Source organism: Eimeria necatrix, genomic scaffold, assembly GCF_000499385.1.
Source record: "Eimeria necatrix Houghton genomic scaffold, Enh_scaff12, whole genome shotgun sequence".
Lineage (NCBI taxonomy): Eukaryota > Apicomplexa > Conoidasida > Eucoccidiorida > Eimeriidae > Eimeria > Eimeria necatrix.
In genome coordinates this window covers 1-27,924 of record NW_013654875.1, presented here as the reverse complement: position 1 = coordinate 27,924, position 27,924 = coordinate 1, and the positions used below count along the sequence as shown (strand labels likewise).

Below are 27,924 nucleotides of genomic sequence, written 5' to 3'. Positions count from 1 at the left end.
TTCAAAGAAAAGGCTCAGTGCTTGGTCTAATCTGTTTTCTCCCCTTGTGCGCTGGTTCCCAGTTGCTGGTAGCTCCCATATTTGGCCTAGCGAACTTTACTGAAGCCCATTCACAAAACAGTGAGTGTCAACTAGTCTTCAACCCAGCTAATTTCTTTACAGTGTCTGTCTAGTGCCATGAAAGCAATTCAGAGTGACTGTGTTCGACAACGGTGCAGCGAATGAGGACGTACAATGCACACCGAGTCACCCGACGGCGGAGCGCTTGCAACTCTGTAAAGACGCTTATCGCCCTTTCTGTGTGGCAAGCGCGTTTTGCGTGGACTCAAGTTTTGGATTCTTACGTATGCCCTGTGAATACCATGAATTTTAGTCCGGCGCTCTACTTTCCCTTCGCTGGTCAACCATCAAGTTCGATCACTTCTACCGTTACACGGGCTCCACTGAGTTCCCAAGGCTCCAATGGAGCTGCTCCAAGCGGGTTATCATTAGCATCAAACTGAATGGGAGTTGTCAGGACGTCGCTCAGAGGGTGCAGTCCGCCTGCCTCTGGCATTGGCCCCTCGAAAAGTGAAAGGCACAAAACGGGCACGGCAGGGTTAATCGTCCTGCTGTGCTGAGTCTGCGCTGTGTGAAGAAATGGCAGAGCTTATTGTGCCTGCGCTCGGGCAAGTTCGCTAAGAAGATGCCCTCAAAATTTGGCAAGAGGGCGCTGGCGTAGGATATGCTTCATACTAGCTTACTCGCAGTAACTTTGAAAAGCCGCTTCAGTACTAGCAGCAGCACGCAGAGTTCCTTAGAAAATTTACAGCTGCCTGAACCAGGAGGCTCATGTGCATAGATCCTTCCTGCTGCTGCTGCATAGGGGGCAGCAACAGTACGATATGCCTCAAACAGTCGACCGACATATCGGAGGAACAGCAGTTGCTGGAGCTAAGTGGTGAGAGTGCGATGGCTCGAAGCTCTGCTACTATGCACCGCAACGCAGCCAGCATCCTGCGCTGCAGCAGCACGAAAGGCAGACAACTGGCAGAGGCCTCTGTCTCTAGCAACAATAAGGGCAACAGAAGTGCCCCAACAGCGTGCGCTTCACACAACCGCAGTATTTGTCGAAGCCCTTGGCACAAAGGTGCGCTGAGTGAGTCAATTTCATCTTCATGGCTGTTGGTTCTGCGGGTGCTATGCTGCCGCACCGACGTCTCTACAAACGGTGCCACTGCGGACGGCGTTTGGGGTTTATCATCATCCTGCCTGACCGACGCAACCACTAGATGAAAGCAAATTTGTGGGCGTAGCCCAGCTGCATGGCGCGACACGAATACTTCCCCTTGCTGCAGCAGCAGCCGCTGGTGGCCGTTATGGCTCACGCTAGAGGGCCTCACTGCGTCCACAGCCGCTCTCAGTAATCGCTTCTGCTCCTCTAGCGAAGGCAGCAACAAATCTGGGGCATCATTCCTAGCCCGAATACATGCAGAACTTTCCTGCAGAGCCGGCCCAGTTGGCAAGACTGCCCCCGAAAGAGAAGCCCGGGGCCCACGCTCCAGGGCAGCGAACAAGTGGTCGAAAGGACCCTCGGGCCGCTCCTTGTTCGATGGCTCCCCACAGCTTGGCCTGCCCGTGCTGCCTGAAAAGTAGAAGTGCGGGCTAACGCGCATGTCTCGCACGTTCCTATAACAGTACGAAGTAAATCCCCCGACCCAGCCCTCTGCAGGTCCCTCGTAAAGGCTGGCATCCCCCCGCCCTAGCATGGACAGCCACTGCCCTGCACAAGAAAAGCTGCCATCCCCGTGCCGTGGTTGTTGCTGCATTGGAAAAGCGGAAGCGACTTTGGAGGGAAAGAAATCCGCCAGCACGCCTGTGCAAACATGTAGCCAGAACGTCCGTCGCTGTTGAGCCCCAATGATCAGCCTCAACTGCGCATGCTCTTGCACTCCCCCAACCTGCCGAGGAAATTTGTTTTGCTGGTGGTGCTGCTGTAGGGCTGCAATACGGCGCTGCTGCGGCGGCAACGCACTACCAGTGATACCCTGCAGCAGACGGGGCATGTCGAAAACGGGTCCTTGGTGAGCAGCAGCTGCCGCCGCCAGCTGTCGCTGACGTTGTTTACTCTGCTGATGTTGTAGCGCGCTTGCATTTAAATCGGAAGTAGAACCCTGCTGCGTTTGTTGCTTCTGCTGTTGCTGTTCCATCAGTTGCACTTGAGCTGAACGGCCCTCGTCAATGACCTCGCCCCTGTGTACAGTGTGAGCTGCACTTTGCTTCTGTTGGTGCTTTTGTTGCTGCTGCAAACCGTTATACCGGCCGGACGCCGCTGCGCCAACGAGACCAAGAATGGAAGCCACAGGGCCTGCTGCTGTCTTTGGGCGTGCTGCTCCTGAGTCCCCGCCGTAAAGCCGCTCTTCTGCTGCTGCGTCTGCCGCACCGGCAGCAACTACTGTAAAATCCTTACAGAGAGGAGTAGTGTGAAGCGAAACTCCCTCCAGACTATAGCTGCTACCCCCTTTTTTAAAGAGTTGGCGCGCAGCTTCTCCCACCTGGCGCCAACTACGCTGTTCATGCTGGCCATGTAGTTGGTGCTCCTGCGGCTGTTCCTGCTGCTGCCAGCTGAAGGCCCATGTATCGGTTTCATCTGCAGAAGGAAGCGGAGGCAGCACGAGCCCTTGCCGAGCTGCCCCAATCAACGCAGCAGAGCCGTGTTGCAGCAGATAAAGGTCTGCAGCAACGTCCTTGAACATACGTAGCTGCTGCTGGCGCAGCAGCTGCTGCTCGTGTTTCCAGTGTCTGTCGAGCAGCTCGCACTCGCTCAAGTGCTGCTGCACCAACTCCTGCAGGCCTTTTTCGCAACCTGTAAGCGCAGCAGCAGCCGCAACTACTGCTGTTTCATTTGCATCTTCTGGGTCTTCACCTGACTCTGCGCGGGCAGCTACCGCTGCATGCAGTGCCTGCTCTTGCTTTTCCCTCAAAGCGCACGCAGCTTCCATTTCGATGCCCTGCCTCTCCGCCAGGTGCTGCTGTGCCTCTCTCTGCTGCAAAAGAAGCTGAGCGAAGGATTCACTGCACTCCTGATGCAGCTGGCGCAGAAGGGTCGTGCTGCTGCTCAAGCTGTTACTGTTTTCCAGGAGTGCCTCTGTGCTACCACTGCCTGAAGAGGCCGACTCATTCTGCTGCCTCTGCTGCTTTCGCGACAGTTTCCGCTGCATCTCGTGTGTGGCTTCCTGTTCCGCTAGCGTACAGCAACAGCACCAGTAGGCAACAGCCCTAAGTGCAGCGAGACGAGGAGATATACCGCCCTGAAGGCAAGCAGCTCCAGCAGCCAGCGATTGTGCAGGAACAGCACATGGCTGATCATGCAGCTGCAGAGTAGCGCTCGCAGCAGAAGCCACAGCTGTAGCCTCATTGCAGCCATCGGCGACCGCTAAAGCAGCAGCTCGTGCAGAAGTGGTGGTACAAAGACCTAGAGCGGCGGTGGCCGCTTCAGCTGATACTGGCACCAGCTCTGCCAGTCGGGAAAACCATGACGCGACAGCCCAAAGCAATGAAGCCAGAAAAGCAGCGTCAACTATTTCTGGACTCGCTCCAGCCGCTTCTGGTGCTGCTTGGGTGGCAGCCCAGCTCGATAAGGCAACTTTGACACGGGGTTTCCCGTTAGGCCAAGTCTTCTTACCCAGAATCTGCTCACTTTGAGTCCGATTCTGCCGCTGTTTTGCTGGGACAAGGTAAGAAGATAGGTACAGGATCAAAGGCAGCCGCTGAGGGGCGAAGAAAGCAGCTCTTCTCTCTTCAGCCAGAAGCACCTGCCGCACGACTGTTGTGCTGCTTAGGCGGGCATGATGTCGCTGCTGATGCATAAGCTGCTGCTGGAGAACCGAAGAGAGATTCAGCGCGGCGCCTGGCCTCAGAGGGACGAAACAGTGTGGAGCCAAGGGAGAGTAGCCAGTGTCAGCAGAAGGATTCCCGATCGCTCTATTAGGGTATGACTGTGACTCCGCTTCAGCTGCTGCAGAAGTTGGCCCAACTGACGCTGAGCCAGCAGGAGCCCAGATAAGTATGGTTCCATGGCTCAAATTTACCACTTCTGTAGGACAACCCCTGGGTGTGTCTTCACTGTGGTGAGCAGAGGAACTTCCTGCTTCTGCTGCTGATGGACAGCCGCTATACTGCAGCAACGATGCTGTTTCGCTCTCTGGAATCCCTGGTTGATCCTCGAGATTATGCCGTCGTTGCACCTCTCCCGTTTCTTGCGTCTCCACTTGCTTTCGCCCCAGGTGGTCCTGCTGCTGCTGGTGGGGCTTCTCGTTATCCTGTTGATGGTGATGCGTCTCCCTCTGCTTCATTGAGTTTGCAGCGTTCTGCGTAAACGAGTTTCCCTTGGAGCTACTACTTGCCTGTCAGCCTCGTTGTGCCGCAGGCTTTCCCTCTATCCATTATTATCTGTTCTTTCGTATTGTTTGAATTCAGTTGAGTAGAAAGTCTGGTCATCTGTTCTGAAGGCTCAGAAAAAAAGGTGATTCCTGTTGTTGCTCTGGCTAGGCTGGTGGTGGCTTTTGATCCAGTTGCTGGTCGGCAGCGGCCCGTACTCGGTGTTGGCAAGGAGTTCAGCTCCACGAAAAAAGCGGAAGCTGAGTATAACACAAGGTAATTGCGAAAGAAAACAGGGTAGAGGAAGAAAGCTGCTTTGAAGAGAACTAGTAGATGAAGCCTTCATGACCCGTATGTTTACGGTAACTTTGGGGCTGCGATAAACTACTCCGCACAGCGCAAGAAATCATGTTGTACTGCAAGCCAGTCGGAGTTTTTTTGGATATTCTTTCGTTCCTTACTGAATCCATCTTTTCTTTCGAGGTTGGACGAGTAACGGCGTGCTGAGGAGGACGTGGGTAGTGTTGTTGGAGCTTCCGATGGAAGAACGGCCTTTTTGAGTCTCTTGTGATATGGCGCGAGCTAGCTGCTATCGACGGCCCTAACTGCTCCTGTCGCTTGTTTGAAAGCGGCTTCAGAGCAGTGGAAGGACAAGTAGTCCCAGCAACACGCCAGCAGTGCTTAGTGAACGTGACCTCTATCTGTCGCCAGTGCACAGTGAAAACGACGCTCGCATAAGCAAAGCGTGCCTCCACTAGGCGCAGTGTAAGTTCCTGTTTGGCTTGGTCTGGATCCCTTGCCGTAGCGAGTACGGCTGCACTATTTGTTCCCTGAAGCAGACGCCAACAAAAGTGTGATGATTCAGTCGGGAGGAAGTCGAGACGCTGGTCATTATTTTTCGTAGTCCAGCTGCTGTACTCTAACAATTGCACTTCTTGGGCAGTCAAAAGGCATGGCTCTACAGAATGAAGTTGTACGGCTTGGCATTCAAGAGTAGGGAATACATAATGTATCCCAGAGAGCTGTGCATGCTAAACGTGTGGGGTTTCGAGCGAAGTGCGTAGTAACCGATCAGCGAAGATTGCTCAAAGGTGACAATTCGGTGCATATGACCCTTCTTTGATGCTTCATTCTCTGTGGAGGTGAATGTGCTGCTACTGAAGGTGACTTGTACTCCAGCCAAGACATCAAGATCCATTTGCTTTTCTAGGACTTTCGTGCATCCAGTTCCATGGGATTCGATGCGTTTTTTGGTTTGCGTTGTTTAGTGTACTTGCAGTTCTACGGACATCTATATGTAAAGCCTTCTAGAGTGTCTCTAGCCGTATAGAAAATCTGATTCTTATGGAGCGTGCCAACTAGCTATTCGCGCAATTCTTGAGTGACGACATCGAGAGATTATGGGACTTGTCACTTGTGCGGACACTGCGAGTTCCTTGAGGCTGTTGAACAAGTTAATTGAAATGCTTTGCAATTCGTTGCCATGGCAGCTGTGGCATTGGACCGGAGCCAAGCAGCGAACTCAATAATGCTGGCAGCCTGTTTACTGCGGGCGTAGTTGCCTTCGCTGGTCTTCATTTACCCGTGGCCTCACGCCAGCACTCTTACATCCATTCGCTGTGGCTTTTGTACAGAGCCTAAGACAAGACAATTCAGCTCTAGTTGGTACCTAACAGAAGGCGACGCGGTAAATAGTGCGGTAGCAGAGGCGCAAGACGTCGTTGCGTATTTCGATCAGACGCATCCGGAAACTTGAGTTCGCCCTTTTCCAGCATTGTGGTACATCTCCCGGGGCACACTTGTTAATTGTTACTCCCCTGTGCTTCCTGAAAGCGCGACTATTTCATTAGATGTTAGTGTTTCGCTAGCCGTATTCAATGGGACGTCGTAACCCGCTACGACGTAATTTTAAGCAAACGGATGGATGGAAAAGCTGGATGGAAGAGCGGATCCAGAAATAGGAAATTGCGGCTGGATAAATGAGTGTGATTTCGAAGTACGAGAGTCAGCACCTGCTAGTATCAGCTGCAGGACGAAGACTTTCGAGATTTCGCTGTTCGTTTTGGCTCGTTTCGTAGACCTAGCATCAGCAAGAGCTCTTACAGAGTTACTTGTTGCTTCAAGCATGGGCCTTTGAAGTAAAAACGTCTTACTGCATTGCTTGAGTACTATGATGTGAGTACTTCTGTAGCGTACTCAGTGTTGGGTAGACTTTGCTTCTGGAGCTGACTACGACTGAGTAGTTGGAGCGATGCAATTGATGAAAAGGCTGGTCAGCAGCAGCCGCGAATTCTGAGCTTTTGCAGTTTCTAATTGCACAGGCTATCACTCTCGGATGGCACAATTCCATGCATCGTGATCTTTATCAATTTAGACCCCACAGCTAGCTAAACGGGTAGTGCTGCTCTCGCAAATAAACTACGCAGGGTGGCAATACCGTGGGGCTTGTGAGGGTGCTGGAGTCAGCCTCACGATGCTCGGTACGTGGAGACGTGGAGAAGCAAACACTGCGCGCTTTTTAATGCGGTTCATAGGAGCACCAACAGATACAAATGGTGTTGCTGGAGAGCTATTCAACTTCATTGCCCATTTCCTACGAGATGGGTCTGGTGGATCAGCTACTGCAGCTGCACAAAAAATATATGCCTACTTTGTCCACCCTTTATTAGTGAGCCTCTACGCTGTTAGTACCCTCCGCATATGCGGGCTCTGAACTCCAGCACTCTGGTACTACTTTTGCAAGGTTCATGCATCTGTCGTAACCTATATCAACACACACAACTTTGATTTCGTGCAGTAATGGTTGTGGTAAGTGCAAGAATTTTCATGAGTCTACCCTGAGTGCACGGAGATTTCACTTATAGGCTGTGCTGCCAAATGACTACGGCTTGCAGAGGCAGCTAAAGCCTAGCATAAGACTTGGCCGGGGTGGTCCTACGGGAGTGTAATGCTGGTCTAGCCCTTTCCTTAGAGCCTGAGGGTTGTGTATCGTGCTCGATGACCGTTGCCAAATGAAGCCCACCTCACTGAGACTAGCGGAAGAGGCCCAGGACTCCAGCAATGCAGTAAATAGATGAAGCAGCAGCCACATCTGCAGTAAAACGATGACGATGCATTACACAGCCTCAATGAAGGCTTTGTTTGCTTAGTCGTGTGGGCTGCGCGACGGTTTCACTGGGGGTGGAGGTTTGGGGATTTACCGAGGTTTGCTGCTCATGCTTTAGCAGCTAAGAGTTACCTTTAACCTTTCGAATAAAGCCTATCCTATTCGCTTTTCGCTGGATATTTGCAGCGGGAAACTGTGCTAAAAAGTCTCCTGCTGTTGCTACAGGAGACTGCACGAAGGTACCTATAGCAGCTCTTGTCTGCAACCTAGCGAGCTGCCGGTGGCCCGTTGCCGCTTCTATGAATAATGAGCGTCTGCGTCGGTGCGTTGTCGGTAAATGCTCAACTCGGCCTTTTCACCAGCAGGCACACTAGAAGCAGCCAAGCCACAACAATTAAACAGATAGGGGCAAAACTCGCAGCCAGATGCGTTAAATCGCAGCATGCGCCCATGAGATCTGCTACCCCAGCACTCAACGCAAGCATCTATGAATGGTCATGGCAGAAGCAGCAGCAAATGAAAGTGTACACTTCCACTCAGAAGTTGAGCGCAAAAGAGGGATAAATTAGTCATAGAGGCGTCACCAGACCACTGGCAGCTAGGTTAAAGACAGGAAGTGTCATAGGCGCCTTCCTGCAGCGTCCTGCATCAACAGCAGGAGACGTTTTAATACTGGTTTCCGCTGTGAGGTTCCAGTGAAAGGCAAAAGGCAAATAAGGCTGGCTTTCTTTTAAAGGTGAAAGCTAACTCCTAACTAGTACAGCATGAGCAGCCAGTCTCAGTAAATCCTCTAGCGTCGACTCCCCAGTAAAACCACCGCGCCGCCTACGCCACTTACCGAAGAAAGCTGTCGTTGGGGCTATGTATTGTGTCATTGCTTTTTCACTGTAGATGTGGTTTCTAACTCTACCTATACTGCGTTGCTGGAGTCTTGGGCCTCTTCTGCTACTCGCAATGCAATGAGCTCCATTTGGCAGCTTTCCTCGAGCAGGACACGCAACCCCGCTGCCATAAGGCAAGGGCTAAAGGACTGTGATCAGTCTAAAGACATACGATCATCACGAGCAAGCCTTTTGCTGAGTGTAATACTGGGCTTTGGATGCCATCCGAAGCCGCAGGAAGCCACCTAGACCTGTGCATTCTTCGGGGCAAACTCATTATGTATTTCCTGCCCCGTATGCTCTCAGCAAACCAGCCTCCATGCCCACATTTGAGTGGCTAAAGGCAAGGGGAGCAACAGCCTCAGTGGAGTCAAGGACCCGGGAGCAAGGCAATCCAAACAAGAGTACGTGTCTTACGCCAAGCCTCTTTACGGGCAGCGGGGCGCCGGCCCCCAATACCGTCAGTGTGTCTCTGAAGTGCATATGACTCTGTATGCAGTTGTAAGCTTGAGCCTTCGCTGAGACTGCTCAGTGCGACCTTTATTGCACAGTGCGTTACACTCAACACAGCACGTCGACACCGAGTTATGGGAGATTCGGCGGCTCTTATTCGTTTGCGGCAGGTAAGACAAAATTAACCTAGCTACGGAGAGTCTTAACGGGATAAGCAGTTGGGTTTTTGCCTTAGCTGGGCATACAGACCAAGCCAGAACACTGCTGGCTTCGCCCGAGTGTCTGCGCTGTAGACAGGCCAGTGACCGGGGGCGGGAACTTCATTAGGTCTCTTTGCAGCTCTGAAAATCTGTCAAACTTGAAGAACGTGAAGTGTTTCGGCGCTTTCTGGGGAGGGAGAAACAGTGTCTTCTGCATCGCGCAGTGTTGGGGTGTATGCACACCTCGCACTGCGACCCTGTGCTGCGGCCGCCATTGAATGCCTCTCCCCGCTGCCTGGTGTTAGGCTGTATCTCGAGCTCACTTTGTCTGTGCTTCATTAAAAACACGTCAGGCTAGGGTTTCGGGCTCAGGGTTTAGGGTTTTTAGGGAGGCGGGTGAAACAGAGCGCAAAGGAGAAGCACCGGAGGGGAGCGCACGGGAGAATGCGGGCCCTCCGTCTCCTGTCTTCGTACTAATTCGTCCCCCTTTGCGAGGGTTTAGGGTTTGGGGATTGTGGATTTGAGCGTCGTAGCTATTTTTCCTACAGAAGGCCACCGCTAGGGGCCAGAAGCACTGCGTCTGTCCTGAGGCTACGCCGCAGGCTAGCCCGCCCCTCTGTCACTTTCAGGGGTGTTCGCTGCCGCAGAGGCCCCCAAAGTCTTTTTAAGAAGGTGCAGCAAGACCTGCACTGTATTGTCCTGCGTGGTTTCGGCGGAGCCTCCCGACGACATCCCAGGGACCCCTCCCCCCACCTGCTCGGGTGTATCGACAGGTACGTCTTCTGTGCTACACAGTGCCCACAGTCCCAGGCCCTTCTCTTTTTTATTACGGATGGATTTTTCACGCTAATGCACGTGCCATGCGGTGCCTTGGGTCTTCCTATTCGTGCTGATGCCTGCTCGCCTCTGCGTCAACCTCGGTGGTGGTGCTACTGCATAGCTTGACCACTACACGAGGCCCTTTGGGCTGCCTTAGCCTCCAGAAGTATCACAAATGAGCCTAAAATTTCGTATTTCGGGGCTCTGCGCTGCTGCTTCTTCCGCCCTGACGATAGGGGACTGTTGCGTCAGGCCCTTGCTGTGGAGGTGTGTGTCAAATGTGATGCCTCGTCAGCTGGGCCTAGTGGAGCCTGAAGCACTGGCTGTTTCACTCCTCTAAAGGCGAACCAGCCCCGGCTGCTTTTGTTGCTTCAACTGCTACTACGGGAAAATAGCATCTGCAGAGTGCAGAGGCCGCGGCAAAGATGGTGAGCACGAAATGCTGCAGCACCTTCAGCAGCCAAAAGTGGTCATTGTCTTTTTGCTTGTCTAAATGCGGCATTTTCGATGCGGAAAGGTTTGCTGCTGATTTTGCTGCTTTCAGGACCCGCAGCAACAGCAGCAACTGCTGCTGCTGGCAGAGGCCGCTGCAGGCTTGCCTGATGCTCGTCAGGGCCCTGCAGTACAACAGCAGCAACAGCAGCAGCAACAGCGACAGCATTCAAAGTTTGCTTTGCTAGTGGAGGCAGTACTTGCTGCCGCAAAGACCCCTCAGAATGGCAACAACACGCAGTTACTGCTCCAGCTTGTGGACCTGCTGTCCACTGCTGTTGCCTTGCAGCAGCAGCAGCAAACCGCGAGTTCTGTATTAACCCCAGGAGAAGTGGACATTATGTATGCTGCAGTGGAGGCTGTTGCAAAGCAACAGCTCTTGCAGCAGCAAGTGCTACAGCAGCAGCTGCAGCATCAGCACGGACACACTCTAGTGCAGGAACAGCAGCAGCAGCTGAGGCCTGGGGTCAAGGGACTGGCCCAAAGGGAGCAGCAGCAGCAGGTGCTGCAATTGCAAAGGCTACAGCATTTGTCTGAGGGCGTAGAGTCACCGTGCTCAACTGCCTCTTTCACAGCATCACTGGCAGCGACGGCAGCAAATCAAGCAACAGCACTGCCAGCAAGTCCAGCAGCTCCTGAAGCAGCAGCGACGACTCAGCAGCAGCAGTACAAGCCCCTGCCAGTTCGCACATTTCTGGAGGATGTCTACAAGGGGCCCCTGCTGCCGCGACACACTGTGACTGCTTTGGCCTTCGGCAGCAGCAGCGAAAGTGACAGCGAGGAGAGGAAGCAAAAAAAGAGGAAGAAGGAGAGAAGAGTGAACGCAGCAGCAGCAGACGCCCTGTGGCATCCACATTTTCATCCGCACAACCAGGTAGGAGTCGAAGGGGTAGGGCTTGAGGCTTGTGGCTAGGCAAGGGGTGCAGCAACAAGGATAGAGAGCATGTGGAGAAGCGTTTCCAAGCAGCAGGCTCGGTTTCTTAACAGGACTTCATTCTTTTGTGCTTGAGCATTAGTGTTTCCGTGTCTCTTTGTGTCTTCGCTATCTTTTAATGTTACGGGTGAGCTGAGCTTTACTCGCAGCTCCAGCAACGAACTCGCAGCGGCTGGATTCCATGCGCGTACAGGCACATACACGGGAACAATATAGAGACAGCGTGTCTCTGTGTTTATATATATATATATATATACTTTCGTGCGTGCGGTAGATGAATACAAAAAATGAATACTGCAGGCTTGTGGAAATTCCATGCATATTCAGCCGGATAGCTCTAAGTCAACCAATATGAGGGCATGAACTAATGTGTATGTATTCTACACATGAGCGTCTGCGTACTTCAAGCATATGTTCATGCGTACACTGGCGCTCGCGTCAGACGGGCATCCTTGAGCTCTTTATTGTGCGCAGTGTTCAACACCACGAAGTCGTTACATCTGAGTTCTACATGCATTGCGGGGTGCATCTGTTTTTGCTGCTCCTCTGTTATTCTGTTGTTTATCTTTTCTTTCCTCGCTGCATCGCAGACGTTGCAGCGCGGACTCGAAAGCTTGCATAAGTTGCTGAGTTCATTTGTAAAGTTAGTTGTTTTCTGTTTTGTGTTTATTCAGGAATTTCGTGTACGCTACCGCTACAAAGGCTCAATGAGGCTAAAGACTCTGTCCTGTGCTCGATTCGGGCGGGAAGGGGCGAAGCTGCTGACGGGGGCATTTGTGGCCCGTTGGGAGGCAACTGGTCGCAAAGTGGCGGAGAGAACTTCACGCAGCCGACTCGCTCTTGCAGACCTCCCAGAAGACACTGCCCAGTTGCCCTCTTACGCCCGCAAACGCACTGACAGTCAGACGCGACACAGCACGAGAGGAGTGCATTCATAAATAGATAGGTGGTAGAGAGGTGGATCGTGAACTTTTTTTAGCGTATCTTGGCTTAGGCGGGCAGGTAGAAAAGCTGACGAGGCGACACTACGCAAGAGCTCCTTAAGCCCGCATCAGATGGTAGGAGTACTAAGAAGTGAACGGGAAAATAGGCAGAATCATACATAAACAGGGGGATTGAACTGGCTTGTAGGCAGTTAGATAGGTATTTTGTTGGTAGGAACACGGAGTTTGCCGAGTTGTCGGTCGCTTTGATGCTAGCAGCCCCGTTGAAAATCAGGCCAGACATGCAGACTGCAGACACACACCTTTGGTCAAGGGAATAGAGGACACGTAGACTGATGGGGACACGCAGACTGAAGATGGGTAGACACGTAGATACGTATGTAAATACACCTGCTTGGGTACGCAACGAGGCAAGCAAGGGAACGGAAGAACAACTGTGCAGATAGATAGGGAGCTGAGCAGTTAGTTAGGGTCTGAAGGGCACGGAAGGGCAGGGTAGGCAGAGAAAGGCAAGCCGCCAAAAGGTAGATACACCCACTAGCATTCTCGATGCAGCATCTTGGACCAATTGTGGGATTGGACGGGCCCGCCGTAGTTGCACAAGGAACCCAGCCTAGAGCATAAGGCTCGAATCTATGGGGTGAAGCAGTCTGGTATCGTTTGCGGTTTTGGTCTGTTTGTCCTTTCAGGTAGCCGCCACCATGCTGTGCAACGACAGCAGCAACAACTGTTGCTGCAGCAGCAGCAAGAGCTGCAGGAACATGAGCAGCAGCAACTGGCGCTGCCTCAGAATCATTTGCTGCAGCAGAATTCACCAGGCGTGCCTCATCTATTTGTGGGCTCATTAGAAAGTGGCTGTAATGATGGGGCGACAGCAGCAGGAGATAACAGCAGTGGTGTGAGGCTTCCTCGTACGCAGGTCCCGCCGAGCTTAAAAGGGCCGCCGCGCGGTGGCGTCGCAGACTCGCGGGGGACGCCCAGCTGTACTTTGGATGAGTTGTCAGGCCCCTCTTCAGCGTCAGTACTGACGCCATCATGTTCTTCTGTCAGTGCAAAGAGCCCAGCTAGCCCTGAACAATGCTCTCGCGAGGGTTTAGATACGATGTGGATTGGGGGCGGGGGGCCTGGGGCCCCGGCAGCGATCTCGGGAGGGACCTTAGCGGGGTCCCCCTCGAACCTTACGGATGAATCGGCGAGGACTTTGCTGGCTCAGAAACGCCCGAAGCCCTTAGTGAGCTTACCTAAGGAATTAAATGGCTCCCCGGCTGCTGCTGCTCCTGCTGCGAGTGGCAGCAACAAGCAAGCTTCCACTGCAGCGCCTAGTGACTCAAAGACCAACAACAGTGGCCTCATTGATCTGGGCCTTAACACAGATATCCTTCAGTCGCTTCTTGGACTAGGGGCTCCCCATGGAGGACCCTTGAACCAAGATGGCCAGCCGTTGGGGGCCCCTGAGGGGTCCAAAGCAGCCTCACAGGCGGGGGCCACCTGGGCACTGCTCGCTCCTGTTCCCCCTGTGACTCCAACAACAAGCAGCACACGGGGGAGGACCCAGGACGGGGTGGAGAACGATCTGCTACTGCAGAAACAACCGAAGCTTGAGAGAGCTGCGTTGCTACCTCTCGATTTGCTGCAGCAACTGGGACAAGGCGTCTCTCTTGCTGAGGAGACAGAGCAGCGGCAGCAACAGCAACAGCAAGAGCAAGGTGCTCTGAAGTTGCTGGAAGCTGCTGCAGCAGCAAAGTTGCGACGGCCGTGCAGCTCTGAGGAACTGACCCGCATGTTGAAGGAGACCCCCGCGAAGCAAGGAGTAGTAGCTTTCAACAAGGTCAGGAGCCCAGCGCCAGCTGAGGATTCGTCGCTCCCGCAGGAGACAGAGAAAGGTGGGTTACATCGGGTTGTATCTGTGGTAGGGATGAGATCTGCTGCCACTGCTGCTGTAGGTGAAGAGAAAAGTGCTGCTGATCCTTTGCGCCTAGGTGGAAGTTTTGCGGCGGACTTGATCGGAGAACTGTTATTTAAGGCCCAGAAGAGTAGGACAGCTGATGAAGCTGTTCCCAGCACTGGCGGCGCAGGAAAGTTTGTCAGCTTTGGTCGCCTCTAGAGCCCCTTGCTTGAACAGAAGACACGTGCGAGTCGTTGGGGCCAGTTTGAAGGCGCCGATCAAATCATTCATTCCTCAACTAGTTAAGCTGCTGGGCGTGTCCTACGAGGTGTAGCCTGCACTGCGCCGCCTTCGCAGGTTAGGTGCAGCGGCCTGGTGGACTGAGTCCATCTTTGCCCCGCTAGCTGCAGCTGGGCGGCTCGTTATGCACTGACAGCTTACGAGTCAGGCTGCGCTAGCCTTACCTTGCTACCCATTCACGTCCGGGCGTACAGCTGGCGACGATCCGGCAGTCTACTGTCTGGCCTGCTTGCTAGCTAGGTGTTCGGACGGGGCTAGCCAGGAGCTTGGAAACTTGAGTAGCCTCCGCGCCTACAGAGAGCTTGGAGGCTTGGTGCGGGTTGGCGAGAAGTACTAGCAATGGACAATTAATTGTAAACCGGCTTGAAGCAGCTAGGAATGGCAGTGGCTAGCCTAGCTAGCTACGGCTGTGGCTAGTGAAAGGAGCTGTGGTTTGACTTTAACGCCTCAGGGCTTCCTACAGCAGCCCGGCTGTCGGGGGCCCTTCGGGGTCACCCGCAGTGAAATATGTGAAGTTTGCGACTATCGATGACCCCTGTCATTGGCCGTGCGACCCAGTGGGGTCTTGCAGAGTCCTTCGCCCTTTGGGGCGGGAAAAAAACAGGCTTTGGAACTGCGGCTGACAGGGTCCCCTTGGTCACTTTGGCCTTGTGAACACAAAAAATAGAGCGTTTGCTGTTTACATAAAAGCAATTCACGCCGAGGAAAATGGCGCCGCGAGCGTGGCAGGCATGCACAGATATCTACCTGCATGGACGCTAGCTAGCTGTTGAGCAGAGCTGCTCGCTTGCCAACTGGTGGCATAATTCATTACTAAAACTCAGTGCCAGAATTGGGAGACTGCATGACAGCCTCGCGATCTAGCTGCGTAGCCAGTTCGATGCCTAGCTACACAGTTGGCGCGTTGGTTTGTTTGTTATCTAGCTGGACTGCTTTCCGCAGGGGCAGACAGAAACTGCGATTCCTATGAAGAGCCCGATGAGCAGTAGGCTGGCGAGGACGTATTTGAAAATAGTGGAGGCGCTGACCCTGCCAGCTGCACCAGGAGATTCGCCTCCGTGTTCAGGTGTGGAAAGCCCATCTATTTCTTCGTTTGTTTCTCGGCTGATGCGAAGTGCCTCGGCCTTCTGAGCCTCTGAAGCGTTAGGCGGCAGTTCCAGCAGAGGCCTGTCCATATGCATCTCATTTCCTTCCCCAGGCTTGTGGTTCACCAGCTGCAAAAGCCACGGCGCACGCACACATCTAGCTCGGGTGACGCTAATTTTTTTCCGTAGCTGCTAGCTGATAAACAATAAATAGGCAAGCTTTGGAGTGAATTGTCCGCTAGGATGGCACGTTAGTGTTTTGTTCGTGTAGTGTGTCATTATTGTAGACGCCGTGGACCCCAGGTCACAGTTGAAGCTTGGTTTTACAAAGACTATAGTATAGAGGCTTACCGCAAAGTCATTCCAAGAAGGAGTTGCGGCAAACTTTCCGTTTGCGTCGTTGAAAAACTTCGCGTGATCTGAGAAGAAGCGGGTGAGTGAGATCCCTAGAGAAAAGCAGCAGCAAAAAGGCAGTGATGGTTGATGAATGCCGAATCAATACCAATATTGACATGCTAGCACGGTTGAGCCATCAACTTTGACTAGCTGGTTTTGAATAAACAGGCAGCAACACGCAGAAACGCAATCAGCAGCTTATGCATATATGTATTTGTATCTATATCGCTCTTGTTGTCTATTATGTCCCTCACGCCACTGCCACTAAAGCTTAATGCCGGATAGCCCTCACTTCTCAAATCAAGGTCCATTGGTTTGTTCTGAATTTGTTTCAAAACGTCATCAAACTCAAATTGGCTACCCGTGGGAGAAGAGAAACCCAGCAGCACAATCCTGTGAGGAAGCGCAGCTGCGCGTACGCCGTGGACACATCCGCACAAAAAATACATGAAGCGCTGGATTTTGCAAGACGCTACTTCTATAGTCAGTTTGCCATTCATTTGCTCTCCACAGATATGCTTAGCAGCGGTTCTTCGGCTAGCCAGCGACCTAATTGATTAAGCTGTTCAGGTAGCTACATGAGCAGTTGTGAGCAGCCAGGTAGAACGAGCCAGGTGTGGTAGAACCAAAATTATCGGCTTACTATCATGCTAGTTAGTTAACTAGCTGACGAGTGCCAAAATTTGGGTCTAGAATTTGTCTCACCAGGTGTGGGATCACGAAGGAGCCACTCTGTGTTGCAGGCGGCCTCTGCTTGCACTGAACAGGCGTCAGGCTTAACTTTAAGTTGAACAAGACGGACATCAGTGCCCAAAGAAGGGTCATCAATGTCGATCGAGAGAAACAGACTTTTCTCGCTTTTTATATTGGGCTCCGCAGACACCGCCCTGGCCAGCACCCCTAAGCGCTCAGCAGCTGACTCCTCGAACTCGGACGCAGGTAAGCGCACGCCGCTGAAGTAAGGCATAAACAAACACTCAATCGCCCTCTTGTTTACGTTGATTCTGTCCTATCTATTCACCCTTGTCCGTTTATCTATCCTTCTGTGTATCTGTGCCATTTATTGCTCGCTGTCTATGCCTGTTTGAGTTCATCTGTGCCTGCCGTAATGTTCTAATCTATTCTTCAGTTTCTGCATTTCCTCACTGGTTAAACTCCACGGTAAAGTGCTCCTTTCCTAGGACGAAGGGTGCCCCCAAGGCGGCAAGGCGTTGGTTGATGGCGTCTCTGCCTAGATCTCGGGAGGGCCCCTGCTCCTTTTTGGATTCCTTCAACACATGCTTCATTTCTGTTTCTGTTTCTTCACTAGCTAGCTCTTTGAGGTGGGCTTCCCCAGCCGCTGCTCCAGGTGCTTCTTTTGTGGCTCCCTCACTTTCAGACGCAGAAGCAGCCTCGGCTTCAGCCTCCGCCACTGATTCAGAGGCAGACTCTGCTGCTTTTTTTTCTGGTTCTGCTGGCTTTTTCTTTTTCATCTCTTCAGCGCCTTCACCTTCTTCTTTCTCAGAACTGCCGGCTTCAGCTTCTGAAGATACGGATATGAACAGATAGCAATGAATGAGGGAACTACGAGCATGTGTTGAAATGAAGGCAGAGAATTTGGAAATAGGAAAAAGACCCAGAACTACCCCATTAGTGCCAAAAAAAGCAGCAATCGTTACAGCCGTAACTGCAACAGCGGCAACCTTGGTGACATCAAGAGTGATAAAGCCAGCAGTTTGGCTCAAGTCAGCGGTGGCTTGCCTGATGCGCCTTCTGCCTCTGAGCCAAATTCATGCTTATGTATAGGTCTGTCCTCCATCTCTTTGTCCCCGGCCTCCTGATCCGTGAAAGCCACCATGTCCTCCACTGCAACGACCATCCACAATAAGCCCTATACCCTAATCCATAGGCCACAAACTGTAGCCAAAGCACTCTAGAAGGTGTTTACAGGCTTAAAGTGCAACAATGGCGTCATTTAAACTGCGTTGCTTGCGTCCCTGGTGGTGCTCCTGTCTGTAGCACCTGCGTGAAATGGTCTGCAGCAGCTGCAGCAGCTGCAAAGATACACACAACTGCAGTAGCCTACCAGTACGCTGTTCAGCGGGTTTGCCACTGCTTCTAAGGACTGCAGCCGAGGCTGGAAGGAGGGAGAGGTAGAGACATAGAGCAAGAGCAAATGAGCCAAGCGCGAGGGCCAACGGAGACCCTCGAGAGGGAAAAGAAGTACAGACCCTCATTTTGGAGCTTCAGATCATTGAAAGTAAGCTTACTCAAACTAATCGAATAAAGAACAGAGACAATATATGAGTAAAGTTGACATAAAGGTGAAGCGGCTACTTCCCATGGACCATCGTGCCCCTCCGTCAGTCGGCTGCGGCTGCACGCAAGCCGAGCTGCCTGTACTTGTGAAACCCCGTGCCGCTGGGGCTCCTTTTCTATTCATTTTGGATAATATAGTTTAATTTGTCTAGCATACATCTGCAGAATGTTGTTTTGTGATTTTTCCCCGCAATTTTCAGCCTTTCAACAGCCACTTTGCCAGCTAGGCGCGGGAGCCTCATGGCTGGCTGGGGCAGCCGGTGGTCCTGTTGTCTGATCCGGTTGAACTCTGGCTGCAGCTTGCTTCCCTGACAAAAATATAAACTGCTTTCAATGCGAAGGCTCCATGCTGATGCAGAACCGGGCCCCTGAGCATTTTCTTATAGCGGAAGATGGCAGCCTGCGCAGCCGCAAAGTCACGGCAATAAGACGTCTGCTCTGACTCCCAGGAGCCTAACCCAACACTTTAGAGCCTTATGCAGAATTCCTAGTTTTGACTTGACACTTGCTTAGGCGGTTTGGTAGAGCGGAACCACCACCACTCTTGCCTCGCGCTACCCGTAGAACATATTTGTCTAAAAATAACACCGGCACCACGGCACTCAACGTGCCAGAACCATTGCATCGTGTACTTTCGGCAAAGCTGCTAACAAAGGCATTGTAGATCTCACATATAACATTAGACCCAAGGGACCAGAACATATGGCATGCGGCTGCAGAACCTGGAGAATTTATGTGATCTGACTACGGGAAAAAAGACTCGAACCTGCTGCATGATCCCTTGATGACGTTACAAAAATGTAATACCACGTTTCTACATGCCTTACAGTGGCTATGTTTGCTCCAGTTAGTGCGAGGATGATTGCAAACCGCAAGGAGATTCGCGCATCACCTCTAGGGGCCCCTTCCGATGTGTAGCTGATGAGCAGACAAATTTTGCGCCTACAGCTTTTAGGCAAACTCTGTGAAGACCTACACCTGGATGGTAGACAGTCTGGGGCACCTCTGGGACTTGTATACGAAGCTTGGTTGTGCAATCGCCAAAAATCCTGGGGTTTCTGGTCTCTGAGCGCCAAACCTACTGAGCGCGGAGAAAGTCCCACACAGCCAAACGGATTACCTGAAGGCCGTTCAAAGCCGGACGTGCACCGAGGCAAACAGATGTTTAGCCCAAAATATTTTTCAAACGATTTATTATACTTAGTTGCTCAAAACGGTATGCGACGAGAGCCGCTGAATGCCACATGAAAAGTCCTAAGTGAGAATTTCAGCATGAAACCACACGAGCTTACTCAAGGGCTTTTTCTAAGCTTTTGTCAAACGATTTCGGGCACATATCTAAAGGAACTAGAGAGGTGAATGGCCACACTACACATGCACTCTGGCGGCGGTGTACGCCTGTTACTGGGCGATAATACTTGATTTTTATGATGCTATGATTGTGGCTGTAGGAAATTGGCTAGTGACAGCTGCATAATTAATCCACTCAAGACCATAGCAGGAATAAGTGGAGCCGTATGGTGGACAGCAACAGTTGCACGGGCCACACTAATCAGTTGCGTACGGCGTGTAGGATAACCACGCTTAAAGACCCCAAGAGTTTGGCAAACAGCAAAGAACCCCCATTCTATGTTTATGGCAGCGAGCACGTGAATGCCCATTGCCACTGGTGCTCCGGCGCGCGGTGAAGCCCTGCGTTTCCTTGTATTGCGTCTTGCGTGCAGTGTCCGCAGTTCTGCTACCCCTAAAGCAGCCGAGGAAAGGCGACTTCGTATCTGGTAAAAGCATATCCACCATTCGTCCAGTGTCTAATTTCTGCGCCTGTTCCTTCTTCCAATGGTGCGCAGCTGCATGCCGCAATGAAATCCAGTTCAAGAGCAACACCTCTACACTAAGAGGCTGCTTTGCTTCCTAAGGACAACATGCTCGGCGGAGCTTTCCTAGCCACGCGGGGCATCAATGCTCACAGTCTGGATACCCTGTTGCTGTAGTTATCGTCTGTATGCTCAGGCTATTTACCCAGTTGTGAGGTTGACATGGGCAGCGCGTTGACCCATCTATAAATTGTAGATCCCTGCGGTGCGTACCTAGGGAAAAACTACACTGGAGGCTTAAGCAGAAACAGAAAAACAAATATCTGAGATGAACAGGAGACTGAGGCAACAGGCTTATAGGTGAAGGAAACGCAAGACAATGCGAGACTGATACAGTGAACCAGCCAAAACTACAAAATTACCTCTTGTGTTTTGGTTTCCTGGTTTTTAGCACGTGCAGTGGCCTTCAGCACGTGCAGCAAGCCGCAGCACGAATGGCTGCAGGGAAAGGCTGACGCATGTATGCACACACGAAATTGTGCGTAGATGCAAGCGCATGCAAACTTGTCTATTTACTGAAAGCCTGTTTTCACATGTCTAGCACATGCACTTCTATGTGCCAATGCACTTGAGGCGCGCGTGCACGTGTCCTGAAATTTGAGCACGCCCTACAAATAAACGAACGAACAGCAGTATTTAAAAAGAACTGTGGGATTTGGTAGATCGACTCCTGCACGTGCCTTTGCTCGTGTCTGAAGAGGATAGACATGCTCAACACGAATTTACATGCATTAAGACTGACGCCAGAAATTGCGTACTTGAGCACATACGTGCAGCCTTCCATGCATTAGGATATGCATGCCCCCCTACGGACATACATTCACATCGCTTACGCGTGCGTACACTCATACGTATGTATTCCTAGATGCAGACACATGCATCTACACAATGATACATATATTTGAACTCGACCGCAGAGGCCTCGTGTAGTTCGCAAGCGTTTCCGGGGTCAAAAAAAGTAGCACAGCCACGGCAGCCACATGGGATCTCCGAAGAACGAAGACAGATATGAAACGAACATCACAGATAGGCGCCAACAAGCCTTTCATGAGAAACAAGCTGCAATTGCGTGCAACCCCGGACTTACGCGACTACGAAAAGTAAAGACGTTTTGAAAGCTATATGACACAAGCAAGACCATCCCTATACAAAGCAACTTGCATGGTCGCAAAAAGCCCGGCTCTGTGATGAACGGCCAGGTTCGTCAAAAGCATGGACAAAGATATTCGATGTGCGACCAAACTCTGGAGTGCACAAGAGATAAATGAGGTGTACATCCCAGTACTTTTGTTTCAAGAGATCTACTTGCAGTGTATCGACAAATATGCGAGGAACTTCGGGGCACCTTTGCGGTGCCAATTGCTCTTGAATTCGCACGGAGAGGCCCGCGGCACCCAACCCTCGTTTCTTTGCCCTTCTATTGCATGCACTTAGAACTCTGCGTGCCCTGGGTATCTTGGGTAGGGGATTGTATCTCTGATGTTTTCGATTCCAGTGACAAGCATGATGAGCCTCTCGAAACCCAGGCCGAAGCCAGCGTGCGGCACCGTGCCGTAGCTCCTCAACTCTCTGTACCACCAGTAGCTGTCAAGGTTAAGCCCCTTTTCCTTTATCATTCTGTCGAGTTTTTCCAAATCTTCCTCCCTCTGGCTTCCGCCAATTAGTTCTCCAATCTTCGGCACCAGCACATCCATGGCCCTCACTGTCTTTCCGTCTTCATTCTGCTTCATGTAGAAGGCCTTGATGTCCTTAGGATAGTCATGCACAATGACTGGCTTCTTTGCAAGCTGTTCTGTCAAATATCTCTCGTGCTCACTTCCCAAGTCCATGCCCCACTCTACCTTCTCCTGAAACTTGACCCGTCCCTCAGCCTCCTCACGCTGTAGGCGAACCACCGCATCCGTGTAAGTAAGCCGTTCAAACGGCGCAGCCAGAATGTTCTCCAAGCGAGCTCGCAGTCCTTCCTCCTGGTTCTTCTCAAACCAGTCTATTTCTGAACAAACACAAACCCACAAGGCGAAACTGTTAGTTCCAATTGCACAAAAAATGCGCCCTACTGTGGCGCACATTCACAATTCCAATCTGGCAACACCTGTTCCTGCCAGTTTAGCTAACAGTCAAGCAGGTGCGCTCGCTCCTGCCTTGGTGTAGCACTATTCAAATGATATTCGCATTTTGATGTTTTCCTGGCGTCTTTACGTGCTTGCCATGACGCTCAGCACCTAGTTGTGTCAATTCTAGCTACTTCACTTTGTGTCTACTGCGGCTGTTTGTCTGCGCCTGCCCACCTCCGCTGCAGTTGTCGAGGCAACTTTTCACGCAAAACTTTACGTATTGCTCAGCCAACTGCATATCGTCCTGGAGGTCCGCGAAGGCAATCTCTGGCTCCACCATCCAAAATTCGGCTAAGTGCCGGCTGGTGTGGCTGTTCTCTGCCCTGAAAGTGGGGCCGAAAGTGTACACGTCGGCGAGAGCGCAGCAGTAAGGCTCCACCGCAAGCTGTCCAGACACCGTGAGGTAGGCGTGACGGCTGAAGAAGTCCTTGGCGTAGTCGATCTCCCCCTTGGCGTTAACTGGAACTGCTTTCTTTGGATCTTCCGGCAACAAAGTCGAGACGGAAAACATTTCCCCCGCCCCCTCGCAGTCTGAGGCCGTTATGATGGGGGTGTGTATGTACTGGAAGCCCCGTTCCTGGAAGAAGCGATGGGTAGCCATGGATAGCTGGGATCTAATCCGGGCCACTGCGCCCATCAGCTGCGTGCGGGGCCGCAGGTGGGCAATTTCGCGAAGGTATTCGCGGCTATGTTCCTTCTTGGCCAACGGGTACTTTGCCGCATCTGTAGTCCCCAAAATCGTAATTGAGTCGCCTGAGTCGGGCACAGGAACAACGAAACGCTGAGACGCTTGAGAAACCCCACATGCAGACAAATACTCATCTACAGTTGCTCCCCCGTAACGAAATGAGAAGCGCACACGAAGTTGAAACCGGGGAAAAGGCAGAGATCGAATAAATTAAGCCGCATGCAAAGGATGTCATCAGCAGCAAACCCCGCGAAGATAAATGCCCACGACACAAGTCAAACGCCCAAGCTTGTTGATGCGTTAAGAAACGTGTTGCATAGCCGAAAAGACCTGCCCCCAATTCAGCAGGTCCGCCAAAGGAATAAAGAGACTGGCAAATGGATTGAAGACCAGTGAAACACAGGGGTTGGCCTAAACCCTAAACCCCAAACCTACCTCTCTCTGGTTCTGCAACTTGAAGCTCTATGGGCTGCCCCTTGGCTGGGCTCTCAACGACCCGCCCGCAGAACTTGAAGGAGCAGCCGACGCCGCACTTAATCAATTCGTCGAACTTGGGGATGGTCTTGTTGACCACCACTTGGAGGTTGGCAGCGCAGCTGCCGTCAGTCAAGACCACAAAGCACAGGCTGCCGCCCCCTTGCTTCCGGATGCTGCGGCTCCACCCACATACTGTCACCTGCCTGCCTATGAACGTAGCAGCAGCGCACGACGCCAAGAGAGCAGCAAGGCGCATGCGGCCCCCCCCAGGGCCGTAGACAGCTATGGGCTGCACGTAAGAAAGAGCAGCTGTCTCAGAGACGGGCGGCAGCGAAGGTGGACTTGGTGCGGAGCCCGCCATAGTCATTGTGAGAAGATGTGACAGGAAGCAGCAGTAAAGTCTTCAAGGGATACAGGAGCTCAGGGTAGGACTCGATCGCGAGACCGAGAGACACCTCCACAAGTGATCGGTAGGGGAGGAGAGGCCCAAGATGCTGTGGTGTGCAAGTTGACAACGAGCTTGTGAGAAATCATACAAACTGGATGTTGTTAAAACGCATAAAGAATATCAGCTGGATGCAGACAATACGGAAACAGTAAAAGCAACAACCGCGCAAGGAAGACAGCTTTACGGCCCCGCAAGCCCTGTCCTCGCACCGGCTGCTCCCGCAGCAGCAGAAAACACCAAGACCAGCAGCAGCAGCAGGAGCAGCCCCAACGAGGGAACCACCGGCAAAACTTAACGTTTCTTTTTTTCAATTTGTCGCATTTGTGAAAAAAAGGGAAGGAAGGGATATTTTGCGCTGCGCCATTGCTCTCCGGCTGCGTAAGCCGGCTGTGCAGAGCATCACGATGAGGTTCTCAACTTATAGGATGATGTATAGGTGCGTAGTTCTATCTGTTTCCGCTTATTTTGGCCTTGAATTCGTTCATCAGACTTTTCACGAACAAAATATGAGTACAGAAGTTGAGAAGAGCGGAAAGCTGGCCCAATTTGCTGCCGTTCGGCTTGCTGGTGTGTATGCAGCTCGGGCTGTGAATGGAGCTTGCGGTGTACAGATAGGTTGAGGTGTATGTGCTGCTCCAGAGTATATATTTGTAGCTGCGCTTTTGCTTATGCCTCCCCACAGGGTCGCCACCCAGCATTTCGGCCCCACAGCACAGTACCGCAAGCTGTACCAGGCCCCTGTGCATTTGGCTGCGGTTCTTCCCTATACGCTGACGAGGACGTAAGATACGCACCTCCTGCGATATCATATTAGATTTGATGAAAAGTTGCGTCGCCTTCTCCGTTTTGCGTTTGACTGCCGGCCTGTTGTTCGTTTTCGCCTCTTCGCGGGTGTGACATCTGCACCGTTGCCTGTTTGTAGCTGTGTTTTCTTTTGTGAAGTTAGTTAGGCATGCATAGCTGCGTGTATGACTTGAAATATGCAGTTTAGACGCATAACAGCGCCTCTGTTGCATTGTAGTGCTGTATCTGTTCCACATTGGGTTTCGCCCTTTGTATAATCCGCATCTTTGATTCCTTTCGTTTCATGTTTCTCCGTTTTTGCCCCTTGACTCGGGTTGTACGCAGCCGCCTGCACTTGTTTTTTTCTTAATTCATTCAACAGTGCCCACATCCGTTGCTGTATGTCTGGTCTCCCCTTTTTGCAGCAACCCTGTCACTATGCGTCCCGAGGCCTCGGGATCGCTGACGTCTCCCCTTGTTTCCTCCCTATTCGCAACTGCAATGAAGAACGCTTCGCTTGTATCTCCGGCGAGCGAGTTGTCGGCTGCGGGTATGCGGCATCACGAGCCCATTGGGTAGTTTAGTGGTGCTTAATTGACTCAATTGATGTACATAATAGCCATTTTAGCCTTTCTTTGTCCTTACGGTGAGTCGGTTGCTTTGCTGCACTGGGGCAGAAGAAGGAGGGCTGTAAAGCTCAATTGGCGGCGCTTTTCTCTCATACTCGTCGCTGATTCGTGGATGTCTTTGTTTGGTCTTTAGCTGCCTTTTTGCTCGTCCATTTCCCTTTTGTTTTTGCCTCTGTGACTTGGTTTCCGCCAATGATGCATATCAATAGCGCATGTATTACTGGACATACACCGCAGGTGTACTGACAGCTCGAATAATCTATCCCTGAGGAAACGGCATTAGATGAGCATGCATGTTTTTTCTGATTGGCTTTTTTGTGTTGCATGGGGCCTGTAGGACCTGCAGTGGGGTGCATTTGTTTTGCAGATTCAAGTATTTCCTGCTCTTGCTTGTGGCTTGGTTTTGTTTTTTTCTGTTTGTGTATAATCGTGCTCTTCTTTTTATCGCTGTGCCCTTTTGCAGACACCAGTTGTATTTCCTGCTGGCTAGTTGGCTGCATAGACGAGTATAGATGCATGATGAAATTATTGCATCAGTACGTCACTGTTCATTCATCCTGGTTCCTTATTTGTGCTTTCGCATGATTCCTCTATTTGTTGAGTTCTAAGATTGCCCCTCTAGGTGCCCTCGTATTGGCTCTCCTGAGGTGTTGCTTTCATCTACATTTCTCTCTATTCATGTGAAACCTTCAATTGTTACTTTCTTCTTTGGCATCTCACCTTTACTGCATGTATTCGATCATATGCTAGGGTGTGTATTCGATCATATGCTAGGGTGTATGGACAGCTCGGTGCGCAGCCCGTGGGGATTTTGTCTGCGAGCTTGCCACTGTCTGGTGCCCCTGAACAGAAATTCAAAGTGGGTGCATACCTTGACTTACCTAGATTTCCTTGCTTGCATAGACGAGTATTGATGCGTGATAAAATTTTCGCATTAGTACTCCGCCTTTTGTTCATCCTTCTTTCTCATTGCTGTGTTCGTACGATTTGTTTTTCTGTTTGTTTCGCTTCCGGTTTGCCTGTCTTGCTGCCGCCCGCATTTGGTCTTTTGAGATGTTACTTTCGTTTCCCAGAGGCCCCCCCGTTATTGCCTGTTTTCTTTCTTGAAACCATTCAAAGCACAAATTTACATATTTGATCTGTTGAGTCTGCATAAAGACATGATTGGTAGTGGTTGTGTAGTTGGGGAGGTGCTTTATTGGTTCTGTGTTTTCGTTTCTTCGCACACCTTTTACTGATTGCAGTTTAGGGGGTTATTATGCCTATTGGCATTGCTTTCTTTTACTGCTCACTTGCAGATGTATTAGCGCAATTGTTTGACTTCATGCATTTTTTGAGTGTACTTTTTTGCGTATGTACGCGTCAGTTTCGGCTGTACATGCACCTCTGGCGACTTTAGGCGACCTTGCATTCGAAATGATTCGTGAGTTAATATCTTTTTTAGTCCATTACGTTTGCTGATTCCAAATAGAGAAGAGATATGCTCGTTGGTAAGCTTCTCAGTTTCTTGACTTTGGACTTGTTTCTTGTTCGGGAGGTCGCCGTACACCCTGTGCTGCTGTGGTGTATGTGCAGTCCCACAAATGAAATTTCGCGAGTACTATGATCCATATTCTAGAATTAATTTAATGAGGTCCGTCTTAATGTGTTGTGCTTGGCCAGACAGGAGGCTACGTAGGCTCACTAGAAACCTATTTATTCGTTGTACATGCTTCATGCTTTGCGTGGACTACTGCTATGTTCATGCGTGAACGGTCCGTCCATAAGCTAACTTTCTTATCTGTGCACCTTCCGCCGCCCAGTGATTGAAGCGATTCGCGCATGTATTACTGGACATGCACCTCAGGTGTACTGACAGATCTAATAGTTTATCCCTGAGACGATGGCGGTATTTTCTATTTCCCAGCGCCATTCTCAACTATATTCATGCCACTGTGGCCTTTTCGGTTTTTGCTTGTAAATATGGGCTGTAGTAGTAGGGTGGGGGCGCGCACAAGCAGCCGCACATATTTAGTTCTTGCGATGTGGACCTTTGCCTTCAACTTTACATATTTCGTTGTCGTGCTAGTCCATGTACAGGCAAGTGCAATTTAATGAAAATGATCATGAATTGGATTCTTAATGGGAATTTAAGTTGGATCTTTAGTGGCCATCCATCGAGATTTATGTTTCTTCACGCTAATGCATTCTTCTGACGCTGTTGAACACTTGGGTGTCCATCTAGTGTTGCGCGTACATTGCATATATGTACACTTTTGCTGTCCAGTGATGGAACAAAGACGCGCATGTATTACTGGACATACTCAGGTGTACTTACAGCTCTAATAATCTATCGCCGAGACCAAGGGGGCTTTTTCTCCTTTCTGTACCAAACTTTGTAAACTTTATGATTTGAGTTTTGTTTTCTTGGGTGCGCCCACCGTGAATAGGTTTGCTTTCTTTAGTACTTTCGTTCGTAAATCGTTTTTGCGTAGTGCTATCGCCGCGCTGTGCATGCGAATGCTGAGTTAGAGACGCTGACAACCTGCAACATATATGCGTAATTGTGTATACGCAAGCTGTCGGTAGGTATTAACAGTTGCTCGCATGTTTGTGCACCCACCCTTGCAGGCTCTGTGTCGGGGCTAACTGCTCTTCGTACTGCGTTGTGCTGTGTGTACGCATTCTAATACATGTCTGCCGCTCGGTGATGCACACAATTCGCGCATGTATTACTGGACATACACCTCAGGTGTACTGACAGCTCTAATAATCTATCG

The 27,924-nt window shown here is 51.2% G+C and overlaps 5 protein-coding genes across 5 annotated transcripts; 2 read left to right on the top strand and 3 right to left on the bottom strand.

Annotated features, from left to right (window-relative positions):
- Positions 1–933: 933 nt before the first annotated feature.
- ENH_00010010 (hypothetical protein, conserved) lies at positions 934–4,334 on the bottom strand (the record flags this gene model as incomplete). Its single annotated transcript, XM_013584076.1, has 2 exons — positions 934–996; positions 1,194–4,334. 2 exons carry the CDS (start codon positions 4,332–4,334, stop codon positions 934–936), a joined length of 3,204 nt encoding a protein of 1,067 aa, XP_013439530.1.
- Positions 4,335–10,243: 5,909 nt separating this feature from the next.
- Positions 10,244–14,292, top strand: ENH_00010000 (Transcription factor with AP2 domain(S), related; the record flags this gene model as incomplete). The annotated part of the gene is made up of 4 exons (XM_013584075.1): positions 10,244–10,246; positions 10,363–11,184; positions 11,919–12,144; positions 12,878–14,292. The coding sequence occupies 4 exons, from the start codon at positions 10,244–10,246 to the stop codon at positions 14,290–14,292; spliced, it is 2,466 nt and encodes an 821-aa protein (XP_013439529.1).
- A 1,001-nt stretch (positions 14,293–15,293) lies between these two features.
- Positions 15,294–17,712, bottom strand: ENH_00009990 (hypothetical protein, conserved; the record flags this gene model as incomplete). Its single annotated transcript, XM_013584074.1, has 6 exons — positions 15,294–15,587; positions 15,810–15,904; positions 16,147–16,263; positions 16,560–16,807; positions 17,001–17,376; positions 17,595–17,712. The coding sequence occupies 6 exons, from the start codon at positions 17,710–17,712 to the stop codon at positions 15,294–15,296; spliced, it is 1,248 nt and encodes a 415-aa protein (XP_013439528.1).
- A 3,744-nt stretch (positions 17,713–21,456) lies between these two features.
- Positions 21,457–23,672, bottom strand: ENH_00009980 (asparaginyl-tRNA synthetase, putative; the record flags this gene model as incomplete). The annotated part of the gene is made up of 3 exons (XM_013584073.1): positions 21,457–22,019; positions 22,315–22,893; positions 23,264–23,672. 3 exons carry the CDS (start codon positions 23,670–23,672, stop codon positions 21,457–21,459), a joined length of 1,551 nt encoding a protein of 516 aa, XP_013439527.1.
- A 485-nt stretch (positions 23,673–24,157) lies between these two features.
- Positions 24,158–26,916, top strand: ENH_00009970 (hypothetical protein, conserved; the record flags this gene model as incomplete). Its single annotated transcript, XM_013584072.1, has 4 exons — positions 24,158–24,189; positions 24,436–24,534; positions 24,962–25,086; positions 26,828–26,916. 4 exons carry the CDS (start codon positions 24,158–24,160, stop codon positions 26,914–26,916), a joined length of 345 nt encoding a protein of 114 aa, XP_013439526.1.
- Between the last annotated feature and the right edge of the window lie 1,008 nt (positions 26,917–27,924).